Genomic DNA, 25,586 nt, shown 5'->3' with positions numbered 1-25,586 from the left:
AGAGGTCATTTTGCTCCTGTTTCTCAGCTTGATTTAATCAAACCTTTTCAGACCAAAATGTGCTCCGAGTGTTCCGATGTGTTTTTCGTCAGTTCAGAAGAGTCCTATCGGAGTTTTTGAGAAATTCTGTGAACTAACTTTTGACCTTTGCAAGTAGTTGCCCCGGGCAAGACTTTGCGCTGAACGTTTCCCAGGTTTAGGGCTCGACTTTTCAAGTCTTGCCCTCCAAAGTCTTTTCTGAATCGAACAAAGATCTTTTCATAAATATTTTGGGTCGTGCATGGTCTTTTAGGCATCTTGGCTCTGGCGTGGTCTTTTTATAACTCGAGGTCTAAACCAGCGTTGGTTGCTTGCAGTTTTTGTGGCAACTTCTTAAATTCTTTGTTTAAGTTTTTCTGAAAGTGCCATTGTTACCAGCTGGACCGACAACGTAATTGGTGGCGCATAAACAGTAATTGAAGCACCTTTCTTGAGAACTTACGTTCACCACGTTATTACAAAACTTAAAATCTTGTATTGATTCTTAACCATGTGTACTGCTCTCTTTACTTTGAATCAAATACAACCATATTATTATGTTTTAATTATACAGCTGCAAAGAAGTATGAAGACGTCATTGTTTTATGCAATGAATTCTGAGTTTTTCAAAATAGTTTCTCATAATTTAAATGCAGTCAGCCTTGCATCTTGATAACAATTGCATAGAATTTTGGTCTGTTCCCAATATAGCTGCCCTCTCCCCAGAATAAATTGATTATAATGTAAACGAACCACTCAAATCTAAAATTACATATTTACTAATTTTTTAATTTGAAAGAAAACAAACAAATAATAAATAAATGCCTCTGCCGTAAACAATGACGTAAGCAATGAAAGCAGTGACTACAAATTAAATGCTGAGCGATATGTTTTCTGAACAACAATATGAAGGCATGACAGAACGAGAACAAGTTCCAAATCAAACAGAGGATGTCAGCCAATCATGTAGGAGTGAAGAGAACAAAATGTGGGAATCGGGGGAGAGGATTCGAGGCAGTGACGAGCGACTGCAACATGATTGGGAGAATGCCTCGCGTTCAAGTCGTGACGTATTAGCACCCCAGGTAGAAACACATTCAGACGGAATTGTTACGGGGACACCAGATCAAAATCAGTTTACAGTTGACGTGAATGATGATTCGAAATACAGAGAACAAAATGTCGCAACCAGTGCTCAGTTACAGTCACAACCGGTATTTTTTTTTCAAAAAAAAAAGAATTTAATTATATTTTTCTCTATATATTCAAATGTGGTGTAGTCTTGTATAAAACTAATGGCGTAAAACTTGACGGGCACCTCACAGTTCCTATGAATCACTTGACATTGCCTTCGAATCAAAATTGTAATCGAATTCATTGTTAAGTACGGGTATAATTGTGACAAAAGAATATTGTCTGCGTCACGATCACAGGACGAACTTTTTGGTGAAAATTATGTAAAAATTGAGCTGAGAATCTCACTTTCAGTCCATTTATTGCATAACTGCTACACTTTCATCACTTTTCTTACATTTTTTTTTTCTTTTGAGCATCAATTTTGAAGCTTTGTTAAGCTTTTCTGAAAAGTTTCCATCCGTTTTGTTATAGCCTATGTATTTAAATAAAACCTATGTTTTTTAGTTAGAATCCTGCAAGACTTTTTGAATTAAAAATGGTGCTGAAAATGGAACCTTTCAAAGCAAAAGAAAGCAAAAAAAAATTCTTTTTTAAAAGCAAAATTGTTTTCCTTTTAAAAGCAAAAATATACCAGAAATCAAAAACATACATGTGACTCTTTGGTATTTTTAATTAAGTGAAGTTTTTGCTCAATTGTAACACAGTTGGGAGCTTAATTTAGGAATTCTTTTGAAACATAAAGAGCAATTAACAGAAACTAGAAAAAAAACTTCTCCTCTCTTCTCAGAAAGATAGATTTTCTGTTGTTCCGCTCACAAGTATCCCATATTAAAAAAAATGTAAAATTTAAAAACTTCGTAAAATTTTAAATATATCACTTTTCAAAGGACCTGTTGGTTGTGTGCTTAGCATAAATATTCGCAGAAACTGGTTTTGTTTGATAAATCCATTTAACGGAAAATTGTTATTAATTTTGGAGTACTGCCTTGGTTAATTCGAGAAATCTACAAAATACAGCACAGAATTTGTACAAAAATATCGTGGTCAGCAAGCCAAAGAATTTAGCAAAAATATGAATGCAGTATTTCAATTTTGTTTAGACGTTTATTAATTCTTTGAAAAATTAGTTTTTTTAAAATATTTTTGTTGTACATCAGGAGTATCGCAGTTGTTCAACTGGATCCAGATTCAGGCACAAAATTAACGGAGAAACAATAGTTTTATAAAACATTATTTTTTCAAACAATATTTTAAGAATCCAATTAATAAAAACGAAGAATTTAAACTTTACTTTCTTTTTCGATTTCTTCGTTTTCAGCGTACTTGTTTCGAAGGAGCCCGTCAAAAAAATTATTGAAAATGTGTTAATTTTTTTGCTTTTGTTTTTTAAAGACATGATTTTTGATGCCATGTTTCAAAAAGACATTTGAATAATCAATTTTTGACTAATGGATTTTTTTTAGCTTTTATAATTGACTCTACAATTTGCTCAAATGAACTTTGATCATTTAATGCGCTGTGACCTAATGAGCAAGCTTTATCAGTTTATTTTTTTATTTTTAATTTTGTTGCTTTGGATAGGCTTGTGTACATTACTTTTCGTAAAGCAATGTGCAAATATTCTAAATTTTTTCTCAGTAGAAAAAAGAAGTTAGCTGAGTCGGAAATTGGACGTGAAAACAAAAAACGTCATTGAATGGTTCAATGAAAAAAGAAAACATAGTTGGATGAATTCGGGAACTTACTCGAAGAGTGCTCTATGACAAAAACACAGTTTTTCGATAAACTAGTACTTAATAAACTGATTTACAAAATTTTTAAAATTCACCCAAAAAAAAGAAAAATTATTTTTTTATAAACACGACTAATTTAAAAAATGAAAAATTCCTTTGATTTTTTTAAGATACTAGAACATCTTAAGAAAATTGTTTTCTCTTCTGTGCAATTTAAAGCATCAAAAGTCCTTCAACCTTTCAACGCTCCTCGAATTTTCCTTTAATGAAGAAAATTTTGAAAAATTCCTGAAACAGGCGAAAAATAGAAAATTGTGATTTTTTAGTTTTTTCTCTGCAATAAAAAAACACTGTTTTACAATACAAAAACGGCAAAATTCTCAAAACTAGAAGTGTTTTGAGAAAAAGCGTCCTCTCAAATCCCAATGAATGCAAAAAAAAAAAACAACGAAATGGCTAATAATATAAACAAAAACATTAAGAATAATAATAATAATAATAATAATAATAATAATAATAATAATAATAATAATAATAATAATAATAATAATAATAATAACAATAATAATAATAAAATTCCCTGTACTTGTTTTCACCAAGATTAGTGAGTGGCTAACAGGTTTTTAATTTGATTTATTTCACACACTGTGTATCCGTATGGGTATGATTTACACTTAAAATTTTGCTTAACTAAATCAAATAGGTATTCTCTGACTTCTCTTTTAAATTTGAAAGGACTTGAATATGGACTTCGATTGGAAAAGTATTAAAATTTCTTCTCGTTAGATCGTGTTTTGAGATGTCCATTTTTTATTTCCCAAAATTGCACTGCCGGAAGTGGAAGTTTACCTGCCACAATTTTGTTTAACATCACAAGATCCATGAAGATATGTTATGAGATTGGGAGTATATTTGCCGATCGGAGATAATCATTGTATTCTTAATCAGTAAAATGACTGCTTGAACGTGTGAATTAAAACCTTTTTCTCTGAAGTTTTTTCATTTGCTTGATCCAAAAATTTTGATCCGTGAAACGAAACTGATATTATGTAACTCTTGGCTAGTTTTCATTTTACCGACGTTTGATGTGCAAGCTTCTGATTACCTTTTTGTAGAAAAATACTCTGTCAAATTGCTAAATAGCTCGTAAATAGCTGAAGAACATCTAAAATAATAGAAAATTCCAATTATTTTTTAAAAATTTAAGACGTCATCGGAACATTTGATTTTTATAACAACCTATGCATTATTATAACGTATTAACAATTTATCACAATAAAATTATATATATAATTTATTACCCCCACACCCATTCTCTTCCTTTTCCTGTTTTTCTTTTCAAGCTTCCCTATCGCTTCTCTATCTCTACATGCGATGAAAAATGCCGGCCTTGCATATATATATTTCCCGATTTTGAAAAATGTTGGAACATTAAATACAACTCCGTATATTTTGTGCGCAGTGAAAAAAAATTATTTCTGACTCACAAATGTGATCGATTTAAATGGCTAGCGCAGTTTTCGAAAACAAATAAAAATAATTCATTTTAATTGGAAACGCAGATTGCAGTGCTGATTGAATGATAAATCTGAAAACGAAAGAGTTTCACTGTTTAGCGTAGCCAAAACTCGCTTGAAGTATCTGCTCCAAGTCCATCGAGGGTTAGTCAACTTGACATTGAGTCCATTGTGACATCAGACAGAGACAGCTATCAAGAACCAGCCGGACTGAATGGGACAGAAAACATCAACTATGAATTCACTACTGACGATGTTGACGCAAATGAGCAGTACCAGACAACGCAAAGCGAAGATGCCGGTGTCTATCACTCAGAACTAGCCCAGGATCACTGGTCTGCTACTGACGATCCGGATTCAAGAGTGTCTAACAGTCCTCGCGATCACTCCGAGGATTCATCAGTTATCGACAATGACGTCACAATTGGCGATGAAAAGGATGACGCGGAAGAGGATGAAGAACATTCATTGTCTGACGTTCCCAACCTGCCGGACATTCCAGCTGATCTTAGGAATCGCTCACCCAACATTGCCAATCTGTTGCAAAGACGTCACAGTACCAGCAAATCTCCGGCAAAAAGTCCTCTAATTTCAACCCCCACAATAGTTGACAAGTTGGACGACAGGTAAGTGTCCGAGTGAACTATTTATTCCATTTATGAAAAATAAATTTGTAATCTTAAATATGGGTCGTTGTCTGCGTTTTAAAGTTTCGTTGAAAGAATGTGGATATGTATTAAAACATTATTCTAGATAAGGACTATTAATTTATTACTTTTTGTTGCAAAAGCACATTTTGACTTCATTTCTGTGCAAAAAAAAAGAATCAAACTTCTGAGTTTTGAATTGATGGTTTTAACCAAATCTTATTTCTCGTTGTAGCATTGTCATTAGCAATAATACTTGTCCTGCTTTAAGATTTTGGAGATTTTGGAAACATTTTGTTAATTCTTTCGAACTGGATTTTGTAACTAATCAAATGGTTTTGCATAGTAAACGCTAGTCTTATACACATTTTTCTAGATATTCGATGTAATAAAGAATGGCTTTGAAAATGCTGAGTCTCGATAATAATAAAAATTGAATTTAAATGAAGAATTTTTTACAAAGTGTCTTTTCTTTCGGAACAGACTCTTAAAAAGCGCAATGCTTTTCAAAGGAGAGCCGTAGAACTTTAAAAATTAATTATGGGAGGTTTTGCAAGAAACACATCAAGGAAGGCAGTGCAAGGTTTGCTGTCATTTTTGCTCCGACCCCACTTGTGGGGGGAGCAACTATATACTCAAATGGATTTTTCTTTGTTCAGACAATTTTGGCCGATCGATATATTCATCGTAGAGAAATGTGAGTGGTATCATTAAAAAGCACGTGCAACGTAAGGTTAGGGATTAAAAAGTTTTTTGAACTTCTTTTTTTCCGAGGAGTTATCGATGTTTAAACTTTTGTGTGAACACAGGACATTTGGCATGATTTTGTTCACTTGTAGCTTAATTTTCGTTCAAATTAAGATTGTTTCTATTAAAATATCAAATCAAGACCACTTTTCACGCTACTAAATGAAACATTTTGTCATTCCTAATAAACGAAAGACGACAAAGTGATAGTTTTGGTCTCATGGGTAATTTTACAAAAAAAATCGAAATCTCTTTGAGGGCTGTTTTTTTAGAAATTTTTTTGCATTTTTTTGTTTCTTAAAGTTACTTATAGCCTAGTCATTTTCCATATCAAGATTCCGTTAATGACGAACTTCACTTACAGACAATTGAAGCCCAATGAAAAAAATGGTTTTCGAGGGATCGCTTTTGTTTTCTTTTGGCTTCTATGACTTTTTCGTAATGTTTACTGAACTTTTGATTTTCTTTTTGAGATTTTTCTACATTTTTCTAATCGTATAGCTTAGACGCGTTGACTAAATTTGTAATAGGCCCCTAAAGAGCATTAAGTGAAACTATCTGATGCTTTGAGTGGACAGCTAATGGTTGTTAAGATATTGAAAATAATTTTTCGAATTGTTTTTTGAACATTAACCAATCTTAAACCTATTTTTTGAATTCTATATCATTTTCGGTAATGACAAGACCTCTTTCTTTTCTACTGCAACCTTAATTTATCTGATTACCCCGTTTGACGTCCAACTATTGGTTTTATGAGTTCGATGCCACGAGTTTTCACAATTTCTTCTCGAACTTTTCTAAAGAATTTTTGGTTTTTGCCTGTGTTTGTTGTTGTTGTTTTCTTAACCATAGGACTTATTCTGATGTCCTATTGATGAATTATGAATGACAAACATCATAGTCTTCCCATCGACGCATAACTTAGCGTGTTTATTGATTTCATTTGAAAGTTATTGAATTCATTGGCGTTGATTTTACGTGTTTTTCGTAAAAATTTCGTGGTTTTGATATGCTTGTTCGCTTTTGTTGATTTTTCGAAGTCAGCTTTTGGAACGAGGAAGCATCTTGTTGCTGTTATAAAACAATTAAAGAGGGAAAGCTTTTACTGAAAAGTTCACTTTTTAATGGCTTCGACACTTTTCTTTCTCTTTTTTTACTTTGCTGTTTTTGACTGTTCTTTATTCTTCTTGTAGTCGTAAAACGCTGAGAGGTCTAATAAGCAGCCTGTTGAGGATCGAATTAGTGATTTCACTCAATGCAGTCAGTGTACAGCGAAAACCGCGAAAGTTTAGGATATTATTCGTTTTCAAAGTTCTTTAATTTTTTCTGTTTTTGTTGTTCTTTTCTAGAATGATCTTTTTTCGCGTAATAACAGATACATATGATTTTCAAATATAGACCAAGTGAATTTATTTTGTCGTTCAGTGAAATTTCAGCGGATATAGTATAGATAATAATTGAAATAAGAGAAACAATTTTCAGATAAATCTTATGATTTTGATGGCTTCTGTAATTTGTTTTTGCAATTTGATTTTCTACAACTTTAGTTCATTTCTATGGCTTATTCTACACAAATACAGGTCGTATCGGTTTCTTAAAGACTTTTTCGTAACTTTATCAAGAATAAATTCATTAAGGGCTTAGGGTTTTTTAGACGTATGAGGTTATGAATTGTTTTTTGAAATGTTGATCGATTTTTGAAGTTTGCCTCTTTATTTCTTTGTGTCGACTTGTTACCTAGTACCATTAAGGAAAAATTCCATCTGCTGTGTAGTTAACAAAGAGTAAATTTGTGTAGCTAAGGTTTTATCTGATTGCATTTTGACGTTGTTACAGGTTGCTTTTAAGTTTAGATATTGAGTTTCTTTTTGTTGTTGCTGATTTTGTTGTTTTTTTTCTCGTAGTCTTCTTAATGGCAGATCTTGTGAGTGCCTTCATGAAGCATGACATTATGTAATTCAATTAGTAGTTTGGGTTTAAAAAGATTGTTTTAACTCAAACATATATTTTTGATTATCTCTTCATTTGGTTGACAATTAGGTCAAAAATGTCGATGAGCTCGGGTCAGAACATCATGTGCTAACGCACATTAACGAGCCTCCTTGTTTTATTGTATAAAACATTATAGTTTGTTGTATATTTTTTTGAATGTAGTTATCGCAAAAATTATGCAAATACAGTCCAAAATTTTTGATGGAATTTCATTGGATAGTATAAAATCCACCGTGTAAACGCAGTCTTTCAAGAATTAAAAAAATATATTATTGTCTTCCTTTGTAGTGAAAACCCGTTTTCAAGTTGAGTTCTGGTTAGACTTGTTCTTTTGTCTTTGAGAGCGCAAAATGACTACTGTGATTTGACTTTGTTTGGGTTTTACCACCATTCACCTCAACTTTATGGGAAGTGAAAAATTCTTTTCCAATTTTAGATCTGAGATAAATTTTGGTTCTATCGTCGGCTGACGAACATGTATTTAAACATGCTGCGTTGTCAGCAAATAAAGAAATTGTTGTGTTGTTCAGCACAGAAATCATATTGTTGATATAGATGAAAAACAATAGAGGTCCAAGTACAATTCTTTGAGAGAATATTTTAGCAAATTTATGGCATAATAAATTCTAACCAAAGAGGTCCAAAACCAATTAAAACTAATATTTGTTTGTTGGAATCCAATTCTTGAATTGTCGACTGCCTCCTTCATAATTTTAGTAATTTTGTTTTTGAGCTCCTTTGAAAGATAGCCATCTTTGCAAAATACATTTACTTTTATCAATTTATATACCAGCAACACTGAAATAAAACAAATTTCAAATGTTAGTGTTGAACTAATTTATCTGCAGTTGCCAAATTTGCTAGATCCAAATTCGTTTTTGCGGTTTTTTTAACTTTCCACACACACACACACACACACACACACACACAAAACTTCGTGTACAAGTGTACCGCATCAGAGCTGCTGCAATAACAACATAGTTGTCATCTTTCTCTGAAGCTGTGGACTGATGTCATCAATTATGAACAGTTTAAGGTCTCGCTGCTTGGCTGACTTCTCTATTCTTTTTCTCTTTTTGTTGGGCTAAATTTAATTATTCATACTCTTTTTCTTTTCGTCATTCTTTTTCTTTTCTTACTTTCATGGCAATAGATACGAGCACAATTAACGTATATTTACACAAATCTTTTGATTAGAATAAAGATTTAGCGAACATTATTTTTTATCCTGAAAAACTTACCGCCTGTTTTCCTGATTGTTGTTTATATTGATAGTCTGTTATTGGATATCAACATAATTTTGAGGTCTTGGAATATTGATTTTATCTTTACCGCTTGTAACGCGTATCGTATTCAAGTTGCTGTCCGGGGCGATAATTTCGGTGAACTTAAATGAGTTCTAGGTATGTGGAACCCATTTAATTATTTCCAACACTTCATGATTCAATTAACTGCTCTTAGATTTCGAATCAGAGCAGTTATGAAATCTCGATAGATGGTAATAGAAAAGTGGTTGAGCTGAGCGCTGAATCAACCGGTCATAATAGGAATCCTGATACTGCTTTGCTTAGTATTTGTTTGACTAACGAGCTTGCTTCCATCTGTGTGGAACCAAGCTATTTATATCGTGGAATGGAAGGCACAAGCTTTGTCGCCAATTTTCAGAAATTAAAAATGCCAACCCGTACCATACAGAGACAATCACGACTGATTCAGAAAAAAATCAGGGAAGGTCTCATGTCTGATTCAGAGTCTGATCAGGTCAAATACAAGGCTGCTAAAAGAACACTCCAGAGTCGATCTCTGAGGTTTCTATTGACAGAGAAATCCCAAGTCTTGGGTCTCTCTGCCCAGAGAGGTCTCAAGTTTTGGCTCCCCTACCAAAATCTGGGCATCTCTCTCTGCCAAGACTTGGCCTCTGTAAAATCTCTGATTCAGGCCTGATAGGTTGTGAGGGTTTGGTACGGGAAAAGGTCATTTTGTGAAATCTGGTGACCAAAGTGTGGGCTTGGGTTGCATAAAAAAAGCAATCTCAAACGCATAACGGGCCAATTTTTATTTCTTAGGGGTGCTCATTTTAAATGACTTCTAACTAATGATCTTCCTATTTAACCATAGCATTACTGTTATGTCAGTGAGGGTGTTTAATGTCTGTTCAGAAGAAGTTCGACCAGTCACACAACAGTGGGTGTCTTCATCAATGGCAAGCTGTCTGGACACTCCGAGCAGAGAAGCATCCTCACAAGCCACTACCTCGCTATCAACAGTCTAGGAGTACTCAGTAGGTACGTGTGTATTAGAACAACAGGTAGATCGCAGTGTGAAATCATTGATAGCGATGGTGTAAAAATAGGAGTGAACCAGAGGGAAATCAATCTCACTCAGGTCAGACCAAAATAACACCAGATCAGAGCGCCTGAGACCGTAAGGTGACTCGTAATCAACGTCTCACCAGGTGACGTCAAATAAATAAGTCTCAGACAACAATAGCCTCTGATCAGACTGTCCTCTGTATTTGATCTCAATCAGGCTCAGTAATATCATGTGCAAAACTAGCAAAAACTTGACGCTCGAGTACGGCACCATGAACTTCTGAACTTGTAAACAAATTATTGGTCCTCCTAACACTTTCATCCAGCTCAGTTTGTCTTACATGCTGGGAAGATTTTACATCAATTAATCTAACTCTAATAATAGTTATCTAGAAGCATCAGTTTGAACCGAGTATTGATTCAAAGCACCATTTCTTGAAGATTCATTTATATCAGTATTGGTGACTTTAATCAATTTACCTCTGTCAGATTAATTTGGTAAGTTAAACTTTCTAATAATACCAAGTTTAAGTCTTCAACTCGAATCAATATTCTAACATCCCCACTCAGACTTGAGCTGATTGCGTAGAGTCTGTTCCTATCAAAACTGCTCTGAATGTTTCCACTTTCGGAACGGGTAACGACTTTGTGAAGATGTCTGCTGCCATTTTGTCTGTAGGAACGTAATGAATTGAAATAGTCCCATCCTCCGTCTTGTCCCGAATGAAGTGAAACTTTGTATCGATGTGCTTGCTCTTCTTGTGCATGACTGGGTTTTGGCAAAGTCTGATACAACTTTGGTTGTCCTCTCCAATTGCTTTTGGACTCTTCTGTTGGATGCCAAAATCCTCTAGAAGTTGTTTCAGGTAGAGTGCTTGCTGAATTGCTGCTGCCATGCCCTGATATTCTGCTTCTGATGAAGAAAGAGCAACTGTGGCCTGCTTCTTGACACCCCAGCTGAGTGCTGCGCCACGTCCGTTGAGCTTGAAGTAATATCCCGTTGTTGATTTTCTGTCGTTCACATCTCCAGACCAGTCTGCATCACTTTCCCCATTAAATCATAACTAGCCTCTTTTGTGTAAGTAAGATTTAGGCCTTTTGAACCTTGAAGATATTGCAGAAGTCGTTTTCCGCATAGCCAGTGATGATTGATAGGTGCGTTCATGTGTCTGAACAGAATGTTGACTGTGAACATGATGTCTGGCCTCGTCTGTTTGGCCAGATAAAGAAGTGATCCAACCAAGCTTCTGTAGATCCTCTGGTCCACTTCTTCGCCTCCGTTCTGTGCTGTCTTAAGTTTCAAATTCAAATCAGCTGGAGTTCTTGAGGGTTTGCATTGATCCATTTGAAACCGCTCAAGAATTAATTCTATGTAGCGTTCTCGGTCGACTGTGACTTTTTCCTCTTCTTGTCTGATTCTAAGGCCCAGAAACCTGTGTAGTCTCCCTCTGTCTTCCATGTGAAATGTTGCTTCTAGTGCCTTCTTGACATCGGAGATCACTGTCATATTTATTGATGCTACTATGATGTCGTCAACCCAGACCAAGATGAAGGTGTGATCCTCTGCCTCTGATCTTGCGAACAAACAGTGATTGTTCCTGCTTCTGGTCAACCCCTGTCTCAGTAGGAAGTTTGCCAGCACTTTGTACCAGTTGTTAGCAGCCTGTTTCAAACCATAAATTGATTTATTTGGTCGACATAATAACTTCTCCCTATCTGATCCTTCTTCTACAAACTCCTGTGGCTGCTCCAGATACACTTCCTCCTCTATTGGTCAGTGCAGGAAAGCCGTCTTGACATCAAACTGGTGCATGACATGACCCTGCTTTGCTGATAGTTGAAGTAGAATCCTGAATGTCTCCGTCTTACAGATAGGCGCAAAAGTCTCAAAGTAGTCCAGTCCTTCCACTTGTTTGAAGCCTTTCGCCACATAGCGTGCTTTGTATTTGTCGACTTGACCACTGGGTCCCAATTTCACTTTGTAGACCCATTTGCCCGCGGTATGACGTCCCTGTCTGTGGGTGGTCTCACTAGGTCCCAAGTCTCGTTGTCTTGGAGTGCCTTGATCTCGTCATTCATTGCCCGGTACCACTGGTCCCTTTTGTCAACTTGCTTGGCTTCGTAGACTATTTTGTGGGTTCCACATAGTTACCCTCAGTCACAGCAAGATGGTTCCTGACTTCTCCAAAAAAAATTGCGGAACATTCCTTGCTCGTGTCCCTCGTCTGGGCTGTGCCCTGTCCGCTTGCTCCAGTGCCTCTTCAAAGAAGCCAACTGTCTGTGAGAAGTCCTCCGTTTCACTGTCTTCCAGTGGCTCAGAGTCTCTGAGACTCCCTCTTGTTGCAGTAGATTCTTCATCCAGTGCTGCTTCCTCAACATCTGAGGCATCTCGTCTCAGTGTCGTTTCTTGAGTGTTCACGCTCTCTGCGTCATACCTATCTTCCTTTATTGCAGTAGATGTGCCCTGCTCTTCTCTGTTGCCATCGTCTTGATGACCATCATCTGGGTGCCAGATCCCCAGTAGCTGTGACCCCTCATCTAGTAGGTCGGGCGTCTCTGTGTTGTTAGGGATTGAGCCCACCTCGGACTCCTTGATGATCACATCTCGAACTGCCACAACCTTGCGTGTGTTGGGTACGTACACCAGTTATCCGTTGTCTCCTTCAGTGTAACCCACAAACCTTCCTTCCAGTGCCTTGGGTTCAAGTTTGCTGACATCTCTGTCCCGCTTCCTCATGAAGACTGTGCAACCAAAAATAGATAGTATACTAACTGAAAGGTTAGGTTTTATACCTCTCATCAGCTCTGCTGGGCATTTTTCTTCTCCTCGTCTCAAAACCAAGATTCTGATCCTTGTTGCGTGAAGAATTGCTGCTCCCCACTTCATCTTGGGAGGTCCTGAGTCAATGAGCAAACATCTTGCCATCTCCAGCAGTGTCCTGTTGCGCCTCTCAGCTAATCCATTCTGTTGTGGCGTCTCTGGTATGGTCTTCTCCTGTAGAATGCCTGCGTCTAAGCAGTATGTCTTGAACTGCTCTGAGAGAAACTCCTTCGCATTGTCTTGCCTCAGCTTCTTGGGCGTCCCCACGCTGAGAACAAATTTCTTCAGGCTGGCCAGTGCTTCACTCTTTGCCTTAAGCAAATCCACAAACAAAAACTTCGTTTATTGGTCTGCAAACACATTGCAGAACCAGAACCCTGACAGTGACTCTACTCTGAAAGGTCCCATCACGTCTGTGAACATCCTCTCCGGCTTCTCTTCTGCTTGGGTCTCTGCCACTCTTGGTACTGGAGTCTTTGTGATCTTGGCCAATGCACACACATTGCATACATCATCGAGTTCTCCCACTGTCTCTGGTGCATTCCTGACCACATCTGCTCGATTCAATTGACCTAATCGTCTATTCCACTTCCTTGCACTGTAAGGTTTCACGCTGTTGGAACTCATCTTGAATTCTAGAACGCTGCAGGGTAAGTAAAACAAATTATTTTCTTGTGTTAGTTTTACCCGAGTTCCCTTCTGGAGTTTTACTCAGCTTTTTCTGTTTACGAACGTGAAGCTATGTCCCCACTCCGTTCATTTTGAGACTGATAGGAAGTTTGAAGAATATTCCGGCACACACAAAACATTTTTGAGTTCGCATTGGAATTCTCATCTTTGTTTGAGGGTATGCTGATCCTCACACAGCCTCTGCCCACCACTCTTGAAGCCTCTCCGTTGGGATTTCTGACCACTGATTGAATGGGCACAGAATCCAGGAACGCATCGGTATTCGTCACTATGTGATCAGTACAACCACTGTCCACTAGCATGCCTGCTGTCTTCCACTGCGTAAGAGCTGCCCAGTATTCCTCGTCTGGTAATGCCAATGTTGGACCCATTGCCACTGACTCCTGTTTGCCTCCATCTCTTTGTCTCTTGCATGCCCTGTCTAGGTGACCTTTCTCACCACTTTTCCTGCATTGTGCTGTCTCCTTCCTCCTGCAGTCCTTGGCAAAGTGTCCAGGGATCCCACACACAAAGCAGTTTCCTTTCTTAGTTCCTTTTTTGAAGTCACGCTTCACTGCCAGTGCCACTGAACCACTTTGTCCCTTCTTGTGCCTCTGTGTTGTGCTCTCATGGAAGTTCTGCAGCCTTTTCCTCAACTCTGTGAAGTTCGTGCCGGGTTAAATCTTTCCAGTATAACAAAACTTTCGTACCTCATTGGCAGACCATTGAGGACCAAGGCGTTGAAGAGGGTCTCTGAGACTGCTTCACCTGCTGCTTGCAGCCTTGTGAGCAACTCCTGTCCTCTGATGAAGAAGCTATCCAAATCTTCAGCAACCTCGAGCTGCAGTTGAGCAAGCTGTGCCACCAAAGTCACCACTGTCGGCGTCTCCACACTCTGAAATCTCTCTTGCAAAAGCTTCCAAGCCTTTGCTCCATCTCCGATGCCGTCATCTCCCACACAGTCAATTCTCATCAGCATGAGGGTTGTTGCATCTAGAGTCAGTGACAGATGGCACCACAAATTGTTCCGTTTCTCCTTGATGTCTGTAACTTCCTTCTCATATGCATCCTTCAGCACCTTGTGGTTCTTCTTTTCATCATTGCTCGCCCCATTGGCTAGTGGTGCATGGTGGTTGGGTTGCTCCTCTGTCCCAAGTAGTGATTTGTAGAGTCCCTTCGTCTGCATCATTGCCACAAATCTTGTGCTCCAGATTGGAAAGTCCTGTGCCTTTCCTGTGTAGGTCAGCAGCTTCACCGTCTGTTTATCAGCCGTAGTTTGAGCAGGCAAAACAGTTGTGAAAAGAAAAGGTACTAAGCAGAAAAGGATTATGGCTGTCAACAAATTAGTTTTGTTTTAGAAATTAGTTTTAAGACTTAGAAAATTGCTGGGCCCTTAAGATGTTGGGTTATGGGTTTTCGCAAGCAGAGTAAAAAGCGTTTTTTAACTAAGTAGAAAAAAATAATTTCTCAAAATGAGAGAATAACAAGAATGATATTTTACAGTAGAATTTAGATATTTACAGGAGAGATTTGATTATTAGATCAAGATGGTGATTTGATTTTGGTGATCAAAAGGACTCAAAAATCAGCTGTATATAGACCCATTATCAGTGTGAAAAAGTCAAGATACAAAACTAATCTTAGCACCATGATTTATAGTTGGGGTCGCAAGGGTTATCCAATATGGTTTGCTTCTGCAAATCAGTCGCAAAGGGAACCATAAATGGAATGCATTTGCACTTTTCTAAGAATTCATTCACACTTCCGGAGATATCATAATCATTTAATACATGCTGGGAAGATTTTACATCAATTAATCTAACTCTAATAATAGTTATCTAGAAGCATCAGTTTGAACCGAGTATTGATTCAAAGCACCATTTCTTGAAGATTCATATATATCAGTATTGGTGACTTTAATCAATTTACCTCTGTCAGATTGATTTGGTAAGTTAAACTTTCTAATAGTACTAAGTTTAAGTCTTCAACTCGAATCAAATTGTTAACAGATGAGGCCTCTAGTCATAAACCATCAAAATCTCCGCAATTTTAACACTCTATTCCAGCTATTCTTTTTCTGGTCGTTGTTTCTCTTATGCTTTTTACGACATGTTGCTTATTCGTAAGATGCATTTGGCCGCAGAAAATATTTTTTTCCAGTTCAAGTAATCTTGCGGCTCTTCTATAAACTGTCCATTTCTATTCAATTGAATGATTGGCGAAAAATTTAATGCTTTAGTTGGATGCATTCAACACCGGAAGGTTGTTGTCAAGGCAAAATGAACCATCTTCATCATTGAAAAGATTGCGAATCTGCTCAGACAACTCATTGGTGATTTTTTTTTTCATTTGCTCGATTGACGTTTGAAACACCAATAGACCAAAATGGATTTGGAATTTGCCCAGAAATCGATTTCTGCACTCCAACCAATGTATCGAATTTTGGATTAATCGTCAAGGTGAACTTTGTATAATTAATCAGCTTCATCAAAATTAAGCCTGGAAATGTTAAAATTAAATTGTATTCTCGACTAGGCCATTTGTGTGTCAGGCCAGTGCTGTTGGCATTTATTACATCGACAATAGGGTTTAGCACTCTGGGATCAATCACATCTTCGGTCAGATTGTGTGGTGTTCATTCAACTGGTGTTCCAATTTGATGACTCAGTACAGTGATATAGCCAGATGAGTTCGTTGTTCTAATAATACCTTGGATCGCTTTCATATAGTTTTCACTCTATCTCTTACAAAAACAACCTGACCAAAATCAATGTTTATTTGCAGACTGCTTTGAATACAGGGTACCTAAGAGATAATGTAATGGGCGTCTGCAGACCAATTCCCCGAGTGTCTAGAACTTGGAGTTATTGGTTGGGAAAGGGGATGCATTTGGAAAGATCCAATCGTATTTCTTCTCTTGTGTAATGGTGTGACAAGAGACTGCACCCCAAACACATCCCAATCCACTTCCAAAAGTCCCAACCCACTTTCGTCAAAAAGAATGATTGTCTGTAACTTTTAAAGCTCAGCTCCTGGCTGAGGTACGTGCTAAATAAGTAGAAATGTTTTAGCAATTTTTTACAATGTGTTACAAGGTGCATCCAATTTTTGTCCAGTTGAAAAAAATCTGTCCATTCGATTTGTCGTCGTGTTGATTGGGCCCCCATATTCTGAAACTTTGTTTATTATTATTTAAGCAGACAATGAATAATGCGTGCTTTAACCTTTTTTTCATTTAAATGGATTAATTTAAATTTTTTTCATTTGGATTTTTTCAATGGATTTTACCGAATCTTCGAGAATCGAAAGCAAAATTCCGTCTATTCTTACTAACTCCGGCAAATTATCATCTTTAATATAAATGATCTCTAATGACCAATTAGTTCTGGTGAAAGACTGGTTATCTAGGACTGTGGCTGAGGGCGAACAAAATAGATCACCAAACCAATTGAATATAGCTTTCACCGATTTTTATTGTCATGTGAAGGTTGCTCGTTTTGTTATTAATTTCTCGAGATGAAAATCTGAATTCAATCGGAGTTCAGGCTAAAGTATTGGGCAATTGTAACAGGTTCCACTACCGACTGAGGGTGACAGAGTTGCCAGATTGTGTGGCTGCTTTGAGCAATGGGGAGGTCATTGTAGCTGACAACCACAGTGACATCTGCCGACTCAAGTTCTTCGACTGCAACCAAAGATACCAGAGGAGTCTGCCTCTAGTGGACGAGAACCACAACAATCACAACTCCCTGTGAGTAAATAATTTGTTATTTGATAGCCAAGAAGCAATAGCGATGCCATGGGCAGTTATGTCCAGGAATGAACAACCCAGGTTTTGGTCCAGACCCAAATTGAGCTATGATCAGACCCAATCGAGCGCACACCCCTGTGTTCCCAGACCGAAATTACAGGGTCTGGAAAGCGGTTCGAGCGCACAATAGTCTGGACCATGGTCTGATTTCGGTCTGATCAGAGGTCAATTCGGTCTGGAAGGTCTGATTTCGAGTGCATCATTTTTTCATTTTTTTTGTTTTTTTATTGAGGGATGGTGGCTCCGCCAATGTTTTCATTAGCAATGTTTTCAGAATTGGCTTTTCCTTAGATGATTTTAATACTGCAAACACCAGTTTTTTTTAAATGAATATATAACAAAATTAAGAGATTTGTTCATAATTAAAATCTTTCTCTGATCAGACTATTTTGAGCGCACTTGAGTCTGATCATAGTCTGATTAAGGTCTGGGCAATGGTCTGAAATTGAGTCTGGACCATGGTCTGAAGATGGTCTGATCGTAGTCTGTTTATAGTCTGTACAATGGTCTGAATTTGGGTCTGATCATAAGCGCACTATAGTCTGGACAGTGGTCGGGGTTCGGTCTGATCAGAGGACATTTTGGTCTGGAAAGTCTGATCAGAGACTATTTTGGTCGAGAATGTCTGATCAGAGGTAACTTTGGTCTGGAAAGTCTGATCAGAGGTCATTTCAGTCTGCATAGTCTGATCATAGCTCAATTTGGGTCTGGACCTAAACTTGGGGACATAAAATATCCCAGTAACCATTTACAAGTTCATATATGATTCATAAAAATCATCCTGAGTCATAAACTGTTTTATGGAATCCTTTTAGCATACTTATTATAAGATGGTAAATGCGGCCGCAGTAAACATAAAACGATGATTAAGCATAAGTTAGCGGACCATGAAAATGGTCCAAACCCCTTATTTAGCCTCTGAAACAATATAATCTGATGTCTTAGTTGTCTTTATAATTCTTATATAAAAGTTCTACGAGTAACCTAGAATGTCACAACAGATCGATCAAGATTCTTAAAGAGAAAAAAATCAATGAAAGCTGTTGCGATGCTGTCAATATTATATATTTTTGAGCACTTAAATACGTCCGCTTATGTTCTTTAGTTCTTTTTTTTAATCGATACCCGTCTAAGAAGTTGCCAAAATGTTCATATGGAAATTTACTCGCTTCGAATGGTGACACTTTTCTAACATGCTAACTCTGAAGAAGATTCCCCTGTGGGAGAGCCACTAAGTCTTCCATTGGTGATGCGTGGGAAGCACTGATTCTGAAATTAAGCCACAGAAAAGAATGGTTAGGGGTCAAAGATCCTTAGCAATCATTCAAAGATCGGTCAAAGGTCATATTGATCCAAAAACTCATGCGGTTTTGTACTAATATTACAAGACCAAACTAAGATATGTCTTATATGAAAGCATAAACGATTTTAGAATATCTACCAAGAGTGTTCACAAAAAGATGCGCGTTATTGTATACAGCAGATGACATTTTTTTAAAGCTGCGCAACCCAACATGTGGCCCTCGACTTGTGTCGCCACAAGTGTGTCCTCTCCGGCCGAGCATATAGCCTAGACAAAATTTCCGTCACGCGGCTTCTTCTGGCCCATAGTTGAGTTGGGCTGTTCAGTCTGACCAATTTTGTTTTTTTTTCGGTTTGGCCCCTATCCATACATCAGTTTGACCCATACTCAATCTCTAATTAAATTGGGAAAGCTTATTCTGTACAGTTTTTATTTCTTCTCGTAGAATTGTTCGATCAAAATTTTAAAAAGACAGTGTTCTTTTGTGTTTTTTTGCAAGAGTCTGAGTTATTTCCGGAGATTCTCTGATTCCAATTTCGGTAAACTTTTTAGATTAAAAAATTTTGTAAATACTAAATCGATTAAAACTCACTTGATCACTTTTTGAAGCACGAATAGTTGCTTTTTATCTGCTTTGAAATGTAACAATTTTTAACTTCTGATCAGATGCCCTATTCCATATTTTAGAAAAATGAGTAAGTAAAGTGTGTTATAATTATAATTCATCTCGAAAAATTGTTTTGCCAACAGTTTTTGAACACTAAATTTTTTCCCAGTTGTTATAGCGAAAAAATCCATTTTTGTCGCTTAAAGGTGCCATTCTAAGCAAGTTAATATAAAAGATTCCAAACGGGCTTAATAGCAAAATAATATCTTTCTGTGTTCGGCAACAGAAATTTTTTCAATAACTTTCATTTTTGCGTATCACTTGCTTTAAATAAATGCTGCAAAAAGAGAATTTATTTTTCTCACTCCTTATATTTTTGCTAAATTTTAGAATCACAATTCAGTTCTCAGAATTTTGGCAGATTTTTTTGCCTGCAGCAATGTTGTTTCAGACTTTGCTGTTTCTAAAGTGATATTTTGTTACAATTATTGTAGTAGTCAAACTCTACTTGAGTTTATTTTCCAATTTAAATTAAATATTCTATTATAATTCATTTTTGAAATTCATTAGATGTTTTCATACTTTTAGGAAGTAATTTTCGCTGAAAATACTTTTTTTTAGATGTTTTTGTCACGCCAAAGCAAGAAAAAGTCACCTATGTAATTTTTTCGTACTTAATTTTTTTAGGATGAGAAGGCAATTTTTTGAACTTGGTGAGACAATTTGTTCGCGTGCAGAAAAGATGATTCTGATTTCGCAAATTCTAGGTGACCTTTTCAACAATTTTATTTGAAAGATCAATCCTTGGTGACTCGTTGAAATGTTTGTGGTTTTCTGTTTTGTATTTTTGAAATAGTTGTATATCTTCAGAATTTTTCTATTTGTTTTTTGATGTCTTACTTTTAATTTCGTATTTACAGTTTTTGAGATTTTGAGTCCAAACAGCGTTCAATATTTTCGCCCTATCTTGACAATGTTTTACAATCTGAAAAAACATTCCTTCTTAGTATTTTGCCTTTGAAATAAAGCTTCATTTGATATGAAGATAAGTCAAAATTGTTGTTGATTCTTTTAAGTTCATATATTTTTTTAAATTAACAGTAAATCTCACGTCACGTTGATATGCATATGTTTTTGATAAAACTTAACCAGACAAACTCAAAATTACTGATTAAATGAGTAGTACCTAAAATAGTAACCAATTTGTAATTTATGAGGAGCTTTTTACGCTTCATACCGCCAATGTTTTTGGCAAAGATTTTTGCCTTATGAAGAGTCGAAAAGTCCTCAATTTTGTGTGAAAAGTGTTGTCAAATAAAATTTAAACTTGTAGTTAACTTGCCTGAAAATAGCTTGCCCACTTAACTTTAGATAGGTAATAAACCCCCACGGAAATAAACCCCCACTTTAAAATTGAATTTTGGTCGTGACAATTTGCTCGGTTGTGATAGTTTCATATCAAGTCCCACGGGCCGCTGAGGTATGGCCATAGCCCGCGAGGCATGGCCAAACGCGCTAAATGCGCAGCTGTTTAATAGTAAAGTGGGGATTTATTTCCGTGGCGTTTTATTTATGTGGGAGTTTATTTCCCTGGGGGTTTATTTCCTATATAAAATGAAGTGAGTTTTTTCCGTGGGTTTTTTTGCGCAACCGGCCCACTTTGTGAGCTATTAGCTGTGCAACAACACCTTGCTCTCTAATTTCAGTTCCCTAATTTGTACCGAAAGATGTTTTGTGTTAACACAGATGTGCACCTTACGTCACAGATATCCAATTATCCAATGGGGACTCCCATCTGTGGATAGTGGACAGTTTCAACCAGACTGTGAGGGAAGTTGACCTCCTCTCTGGTCAGACTCTACAACTCTGGACCAACCACACTTTAGAAAGGGGACATAAACTGATACGGCCGGGCAAAGTTGCCATCAGCCCAGACAGGGTGTATGTCTCAGATGCAGGTGAATTAATCGCTGATATAATGCCAAGGCAATATTATCGCAAGTCTGAATATCAGTTCTGTTTCCGACCTATGATCATGTCACGCTTTAACCTGTCAGTCTTGTTCAGGTCTTGGGCAAGATTTAGTAATTCTAAATCGATGTCTTGACAAAGGCCTGGTAAGCCTAAAAACTTCCGAATGCCAATAATTTATTGAAATAATTTTTTGCCGCCAGCTTAGTGGGTGCATATTTTTTCCGCCGCCCAGCGAGCTTGTTGCAGTATATCAAAATGATTTACTATGTAATGGCAACAGTTCCATGATTGATGTGTTCCGCGTGTTCCTTCATGCTTCCACGGCACCTTTTCCATAATTCAAAAGAGTGGGGCTACAACAAAAAAAATCCCATGTTTTTCAAAACAAAACTTTTGCTTTCTATTCACAAAATAACCGTGTTTCATAAATTTTCGGGGATTTGGCGAGCTAAAAAACAGTATTTCTCAAAACATCCAACTGATGATTTCTGGTAAGCATTTCAGTTTCCCACCTTGCAGCTCATTAGGTGCATATCATTATTTGCTATCCTGAAGCACGCGTGCTGACGTTTAACATAATTTTCATTATGAATGGCGTGTATTTAATATCTGGAGTGCATAACATACTGGAGGCAACGACACGAGAGATCCGGATTAGCTTAAAGTGCTATAACGAAAGCTCGCGGAAAAAATATTAGCGTCATGCTACTATTCTAGGAACGACCCATCGAAACGGCGCTTAAAATCTTAAAATCTTTTTCAATGATCTCTCAGGTGATGTTTAGCAATTTTTGCAAAACAGTTTAGAGATCAACAGGGAACTGTAATCGGCTAATTGAAGAGTATAATTCAGTAAACTCCAGCTTTTTCTTCGGTTTTTAAGAATTGATTTAAGAATAACAAAGTTAAAATTGTGCAGTTGTTCTCAATTTTTTCATCAATTTTTTTCGGCCCTATGAATTTGTTTTCATTTTCAGGAGACGAAACAGTGAAAGCATTTGATCGGTCAAACGGAGACTTCCTCTTCAAATTCAAAGTGGGTCCCAATTACTCAGAGAGACGGAACTCCGCCAACTTGGGCAGTTCTCAGACATCAGTTGCACTGACAGCCACATCGTCATCAACTACCCTCGATTCAGAAGATAACGGCTGTCCTTGGGCCATACACTGGACTATGGATGAGACATTGCTAATAGGGGATATTAGGTATGACTTTGTCTACATCGTGGACAAGAGAGGCAAGAGACTGGGCAGGTTTGGGGGCAGTGGAAGGGGGTTGAACAAATTCAACGGACCTGTCGCAATATGTTCTGACGGAGACGGAAACATTGCAATAGCCGACGCCAAAGTAAGTCAAAAAGGATAGGCACAATTTAAAAAACTGAAATTTGCAGCTAACATAATAGATCAGTTTTGAAGTATGTACAATCTAACTTCAACAATCTAACTTTAAGATTAACAGTTTTCAAGAGTAGACTTATTAGCCCTGGTTTCATGATAATAACCAACATGGATTGATACGACTGTTGTTCTTCTCAATTGTCGGTATGCGTTAGTTCATCTGGACACTAGATCCCCACATCTTTATTCCACCATCGTTTTCGATATAATTTTAATTAAAAGTAAAAATTATAGTAGAAGTATGCCCTCTCGTGAGTATGCCCTCTCGTGAGTATGCCCTCTCGTGAGTATGCCCTCTCGTGAGTATGCCCTCTCGTGAGTATGCCCTCTAGAAGTATGCCCTCTAGAAGTATGAAGTATCCCTCTAGAAGTATGAAGAATGCCTCTAGAAGAATAGAAGTATGCCCTCTAGAAGTGTATGCCCTCTCATGGCGTTCTTCAAGAATTTCTTCTGTTTCAATAGTTTCGGTTTTTAAGTTGAGATTCCTTTATCCGCTTCTTTCGAAATTGACGACTGACGATGCTATGTAATTTAAGTGTGGAAATCAGACATCCTCGTTCACGCAACCCCGCAACTTCTTTGAATTAAAAGGAAACAAATTTTGGAGCAAGGCAACATATTTATTTTTCGAACTTAGTGCGAATTGTAATATGAAATATATAAAATCAATAAATACATATTATTCATAATCGCGAAGATTTTCGTTATTTGCTCGATAAATATTTCATTTAGAAAAATTTTTAACCAGAATCCGTCTAATCGACTATTTTTCTGAATATTCCGGCGTTTGTAGCGGAAGTTAAAGGCATCCTGTCCGTGGCAGAAATTGAACGCAAAAATAGGCTCAAGTGCACGGATCGGTTGAAGTAAATAGAAAAAAAATCAATTTAGTTTATTGCTTTTATTTTGAAAAAATTACGCCTACAAATCTATTGTCATTTTTGCCATCGAATAGTTTCTTTACAGAACGGCCGCGTGCACTTGTTCACGCGGGACATGATGTTGATCACTTCTGTTCACCCCATGGGGGAGGAGGGAGACGAAGTGACAGCCATTGCATTAACAGCGGACGGAATGCTAACAGTGATTGACCACCTCAGCAATCAGTGCCTAATATTTTAGGCAAAAAACTCCAATTCTCATATCAGCCCTATTCTTAATATTGTTGCACAAAAATTGGCAAACATATGAACTTTTCCACTTTGCACGCTTGTTACGCATAAAAAAATATTCGTTTCAATAAAATTGATATAATATTGACTATGAAAAAAAATAATTTCATTGAAAAGCAGCTAAGAAAAATACCTCCGTTTTATGAATTTCTGCTGTTACAACGAGTACATTTTCTGTGATTACGCAGGCGCTATAATAAATACTTTAGTATTGATTGAACGCGAAAGGAGTAAGAGCGCCATTGCTACAAAAACAGTTTATTTTATTTCTATCCCCTGAAATTTACTAATTACTCTCAATCGCAGTTTGTAGCAATTGTAATAGTACTGCTGGCCATTTATATGCATTTTTTGAACTACCGACATTTTCTCTGGTTGCTTTTTTCAAAAGACCATTTTGCTTTTTGTATTCAAATATGGGATAAGTATGTTGACCGCAGAGGACAATAAATAGCTGAGAAGTTGTCTCAGAGACGTACGACATAGTAGTCTTTAAGTTTTGCAAATAACTCACAGTAAGCAAAAAGTATATGTTAGAGTATAGTTCTGGAAATCCTAAGGCAATTAGAGCTCAAAGCCGATGGAGCTTACGCCGATGCTGAGCTTGAATTGCCGAAGGCTTCCCAGAACTATACGCTAACTTATTTAGACCCCAATTTCGTTGTTCAAAACTCAAAGAGAGGATTCAATTAAAATTTATAGTAATATTGCAATTCTCGTGCAGCGAATCAATCCAACAATTGAATAATCGCTCAACCCAAATATTTTTTTCTCTAAATTCCTTTATATTATTGTACGAGCAAATAAATCGCAGAGGTCGTCAGCCAGCTCTGTTGTGTCACTCTCATTGTCACTCTTTAAGGTTTTTAGAAAAATTAGCAGTTTATAAAAATATTTCTTTATTTTGCCTGAATTATTGACCTAAAAAGTCTTTTTTGCCGAGGTTGTTATATTTTGTGACTGTTTCTTGTTTTCAATTATCTCTTTTAATTATCTCTGAAAGTATATGCTTCGTCTCATGCAAAAAAGTTGGGCTTCCAATAAAATTTTCCAAGAAACATGCCTTAAGGCTTCCAGGAACTTTTCCCAAGAAATTTGCTCAATTGATTGCTCATTTTATACCATTTTGTAAGGTTGAATTCTTCGAGACAAGTGTGAGAAGTGAGCAAAAAACTGATTAAGTTCAAAATCTAGTGTGATAGGAAGCGTGAAATCTTAAAAAAGTGGGACGCTTGAAAAAGTGTGAATTAATAACTTCTTGCTTGATCGATTTTCAAAATGAGTAATCGAGTCTAACTTTATTGTTGATTTTCTTCATCAGCAAAATTGAGGTCTAAAAACTGTTATGGAGACATCAATTCAAGTGGTTAATGGCCACCCCTTTACTCCTTCTTCGTCTACCCTCCCCTCCATCTGATTCCATTAGTGATTCTGCTCACTTGTCCCCCTGCAACTCATCCACGCCCATCTCGCCTCAATTAAGCTTAAGCTAAATTTCATAAGCCGCAGCGAGCTACTGACGAAACTAACCATTCGCCAGCAGTTAAAAGAGCTATTAGCTCGACGTCTGTTGATTTTTTTTATTTCTTAAATTAAACTTGTATATCATTTAATTGTTAATTAAATCAAAATTTGGCAAGGAAAACGCCTTCTATATTAACTTAATCTAAAATAAAACGCAATGTTTTTTTCCTTTTGTTGGAGCGAAATTCTGTATCAGTGTT

The 25,586-nt window shown here is 36.9% G+C and overlaps 1 protein-coding gene across 5 annotated transcripts; it reads left to right on the top strand.

Moving 5' to 3' along the window:
* The first annotated feature begins 490 nt into the window (after positions 1-490).
* On the top strand, positions 491-24,048 carry LOC142358084 (uncharacterized). 5 transcript variants are annotated; one of them, XM_075409553.1, is made up of 8 exons: positions 491-602; positions 880-1,232; positions 4,505-5,031; positions 9,951-10,076; positions 17,165-17,344; positions 21,061-21,272; positions 22,266-22,636; positions 23,657-24,048. In XM_075409553.1, exons 2-8 carry the CDS (start codon positions 894-896, stop codon positions 23,810-23,812), a joined length of 1,911 nt encoding a protein of 636 aa, XP_075265668.1. In that variant the 5' UTR covers positions 491-602; positions 880-893; the 3' UTR covers positions 23,813-24,048. The 5 variants fall into 5 exon arrangements, with proteins under 5 accessions (XP_075265668.1, XP_075265670.1, XP_075265669.1 ...); XM_075409555.1 differs by having other exon boundaries at positions 877-1,232; XM_075409554.1 differs by having other exon boundaries at positions 868-1,232.
* The last annotated feature ends 1,538 nt before the right edge of the window (positions 24,049-25,586 follow it).

Source organism: Convolutriloba macropyga, unplaced genomic scaffold (assembly GCF_964194025.1).
Source record: "Convolutriloba macropyga unplaced genomic scaffold, txConMacr16.3 SCAFFOLD_636, whole genome shotgun sequence".
In the NCBI taxonomy this organism is placed as follows: Eukaryota; Metazoa; Xenacoelomorpha; order Acoela; family Convolutidae; genus Convolutriloba; species Convolutriloba macropyga.
This window is presented reverse-complemented; position numbering and strand designations above follow the sequence as displayed.

Excerpts from the sequence above, each read along its gene's own strand:
- LOC142358084 (XM_075409553.1), top strand. The coding sequence starts at position 894 with ATGCTGAGCGATATGTTTTCTGAACAACAATATGAAGGCATGACAGAA. Across the intron at positions 10,077-17,164 it reads AGTCTAGGAGTACTCAGTAG|GTTCCACTACCGACTGAGGG; the intron begins GTACGTGTGTAT and ends CAATTGTAACAG. Across the intron at positions 21,273-22,265 it reads GGTGTATGTCTCAGATGCAG|GAGACGAAACAGTGAAAGCA; the intron begins GTGAATTAATCG and ends TTTCATTTTCAG.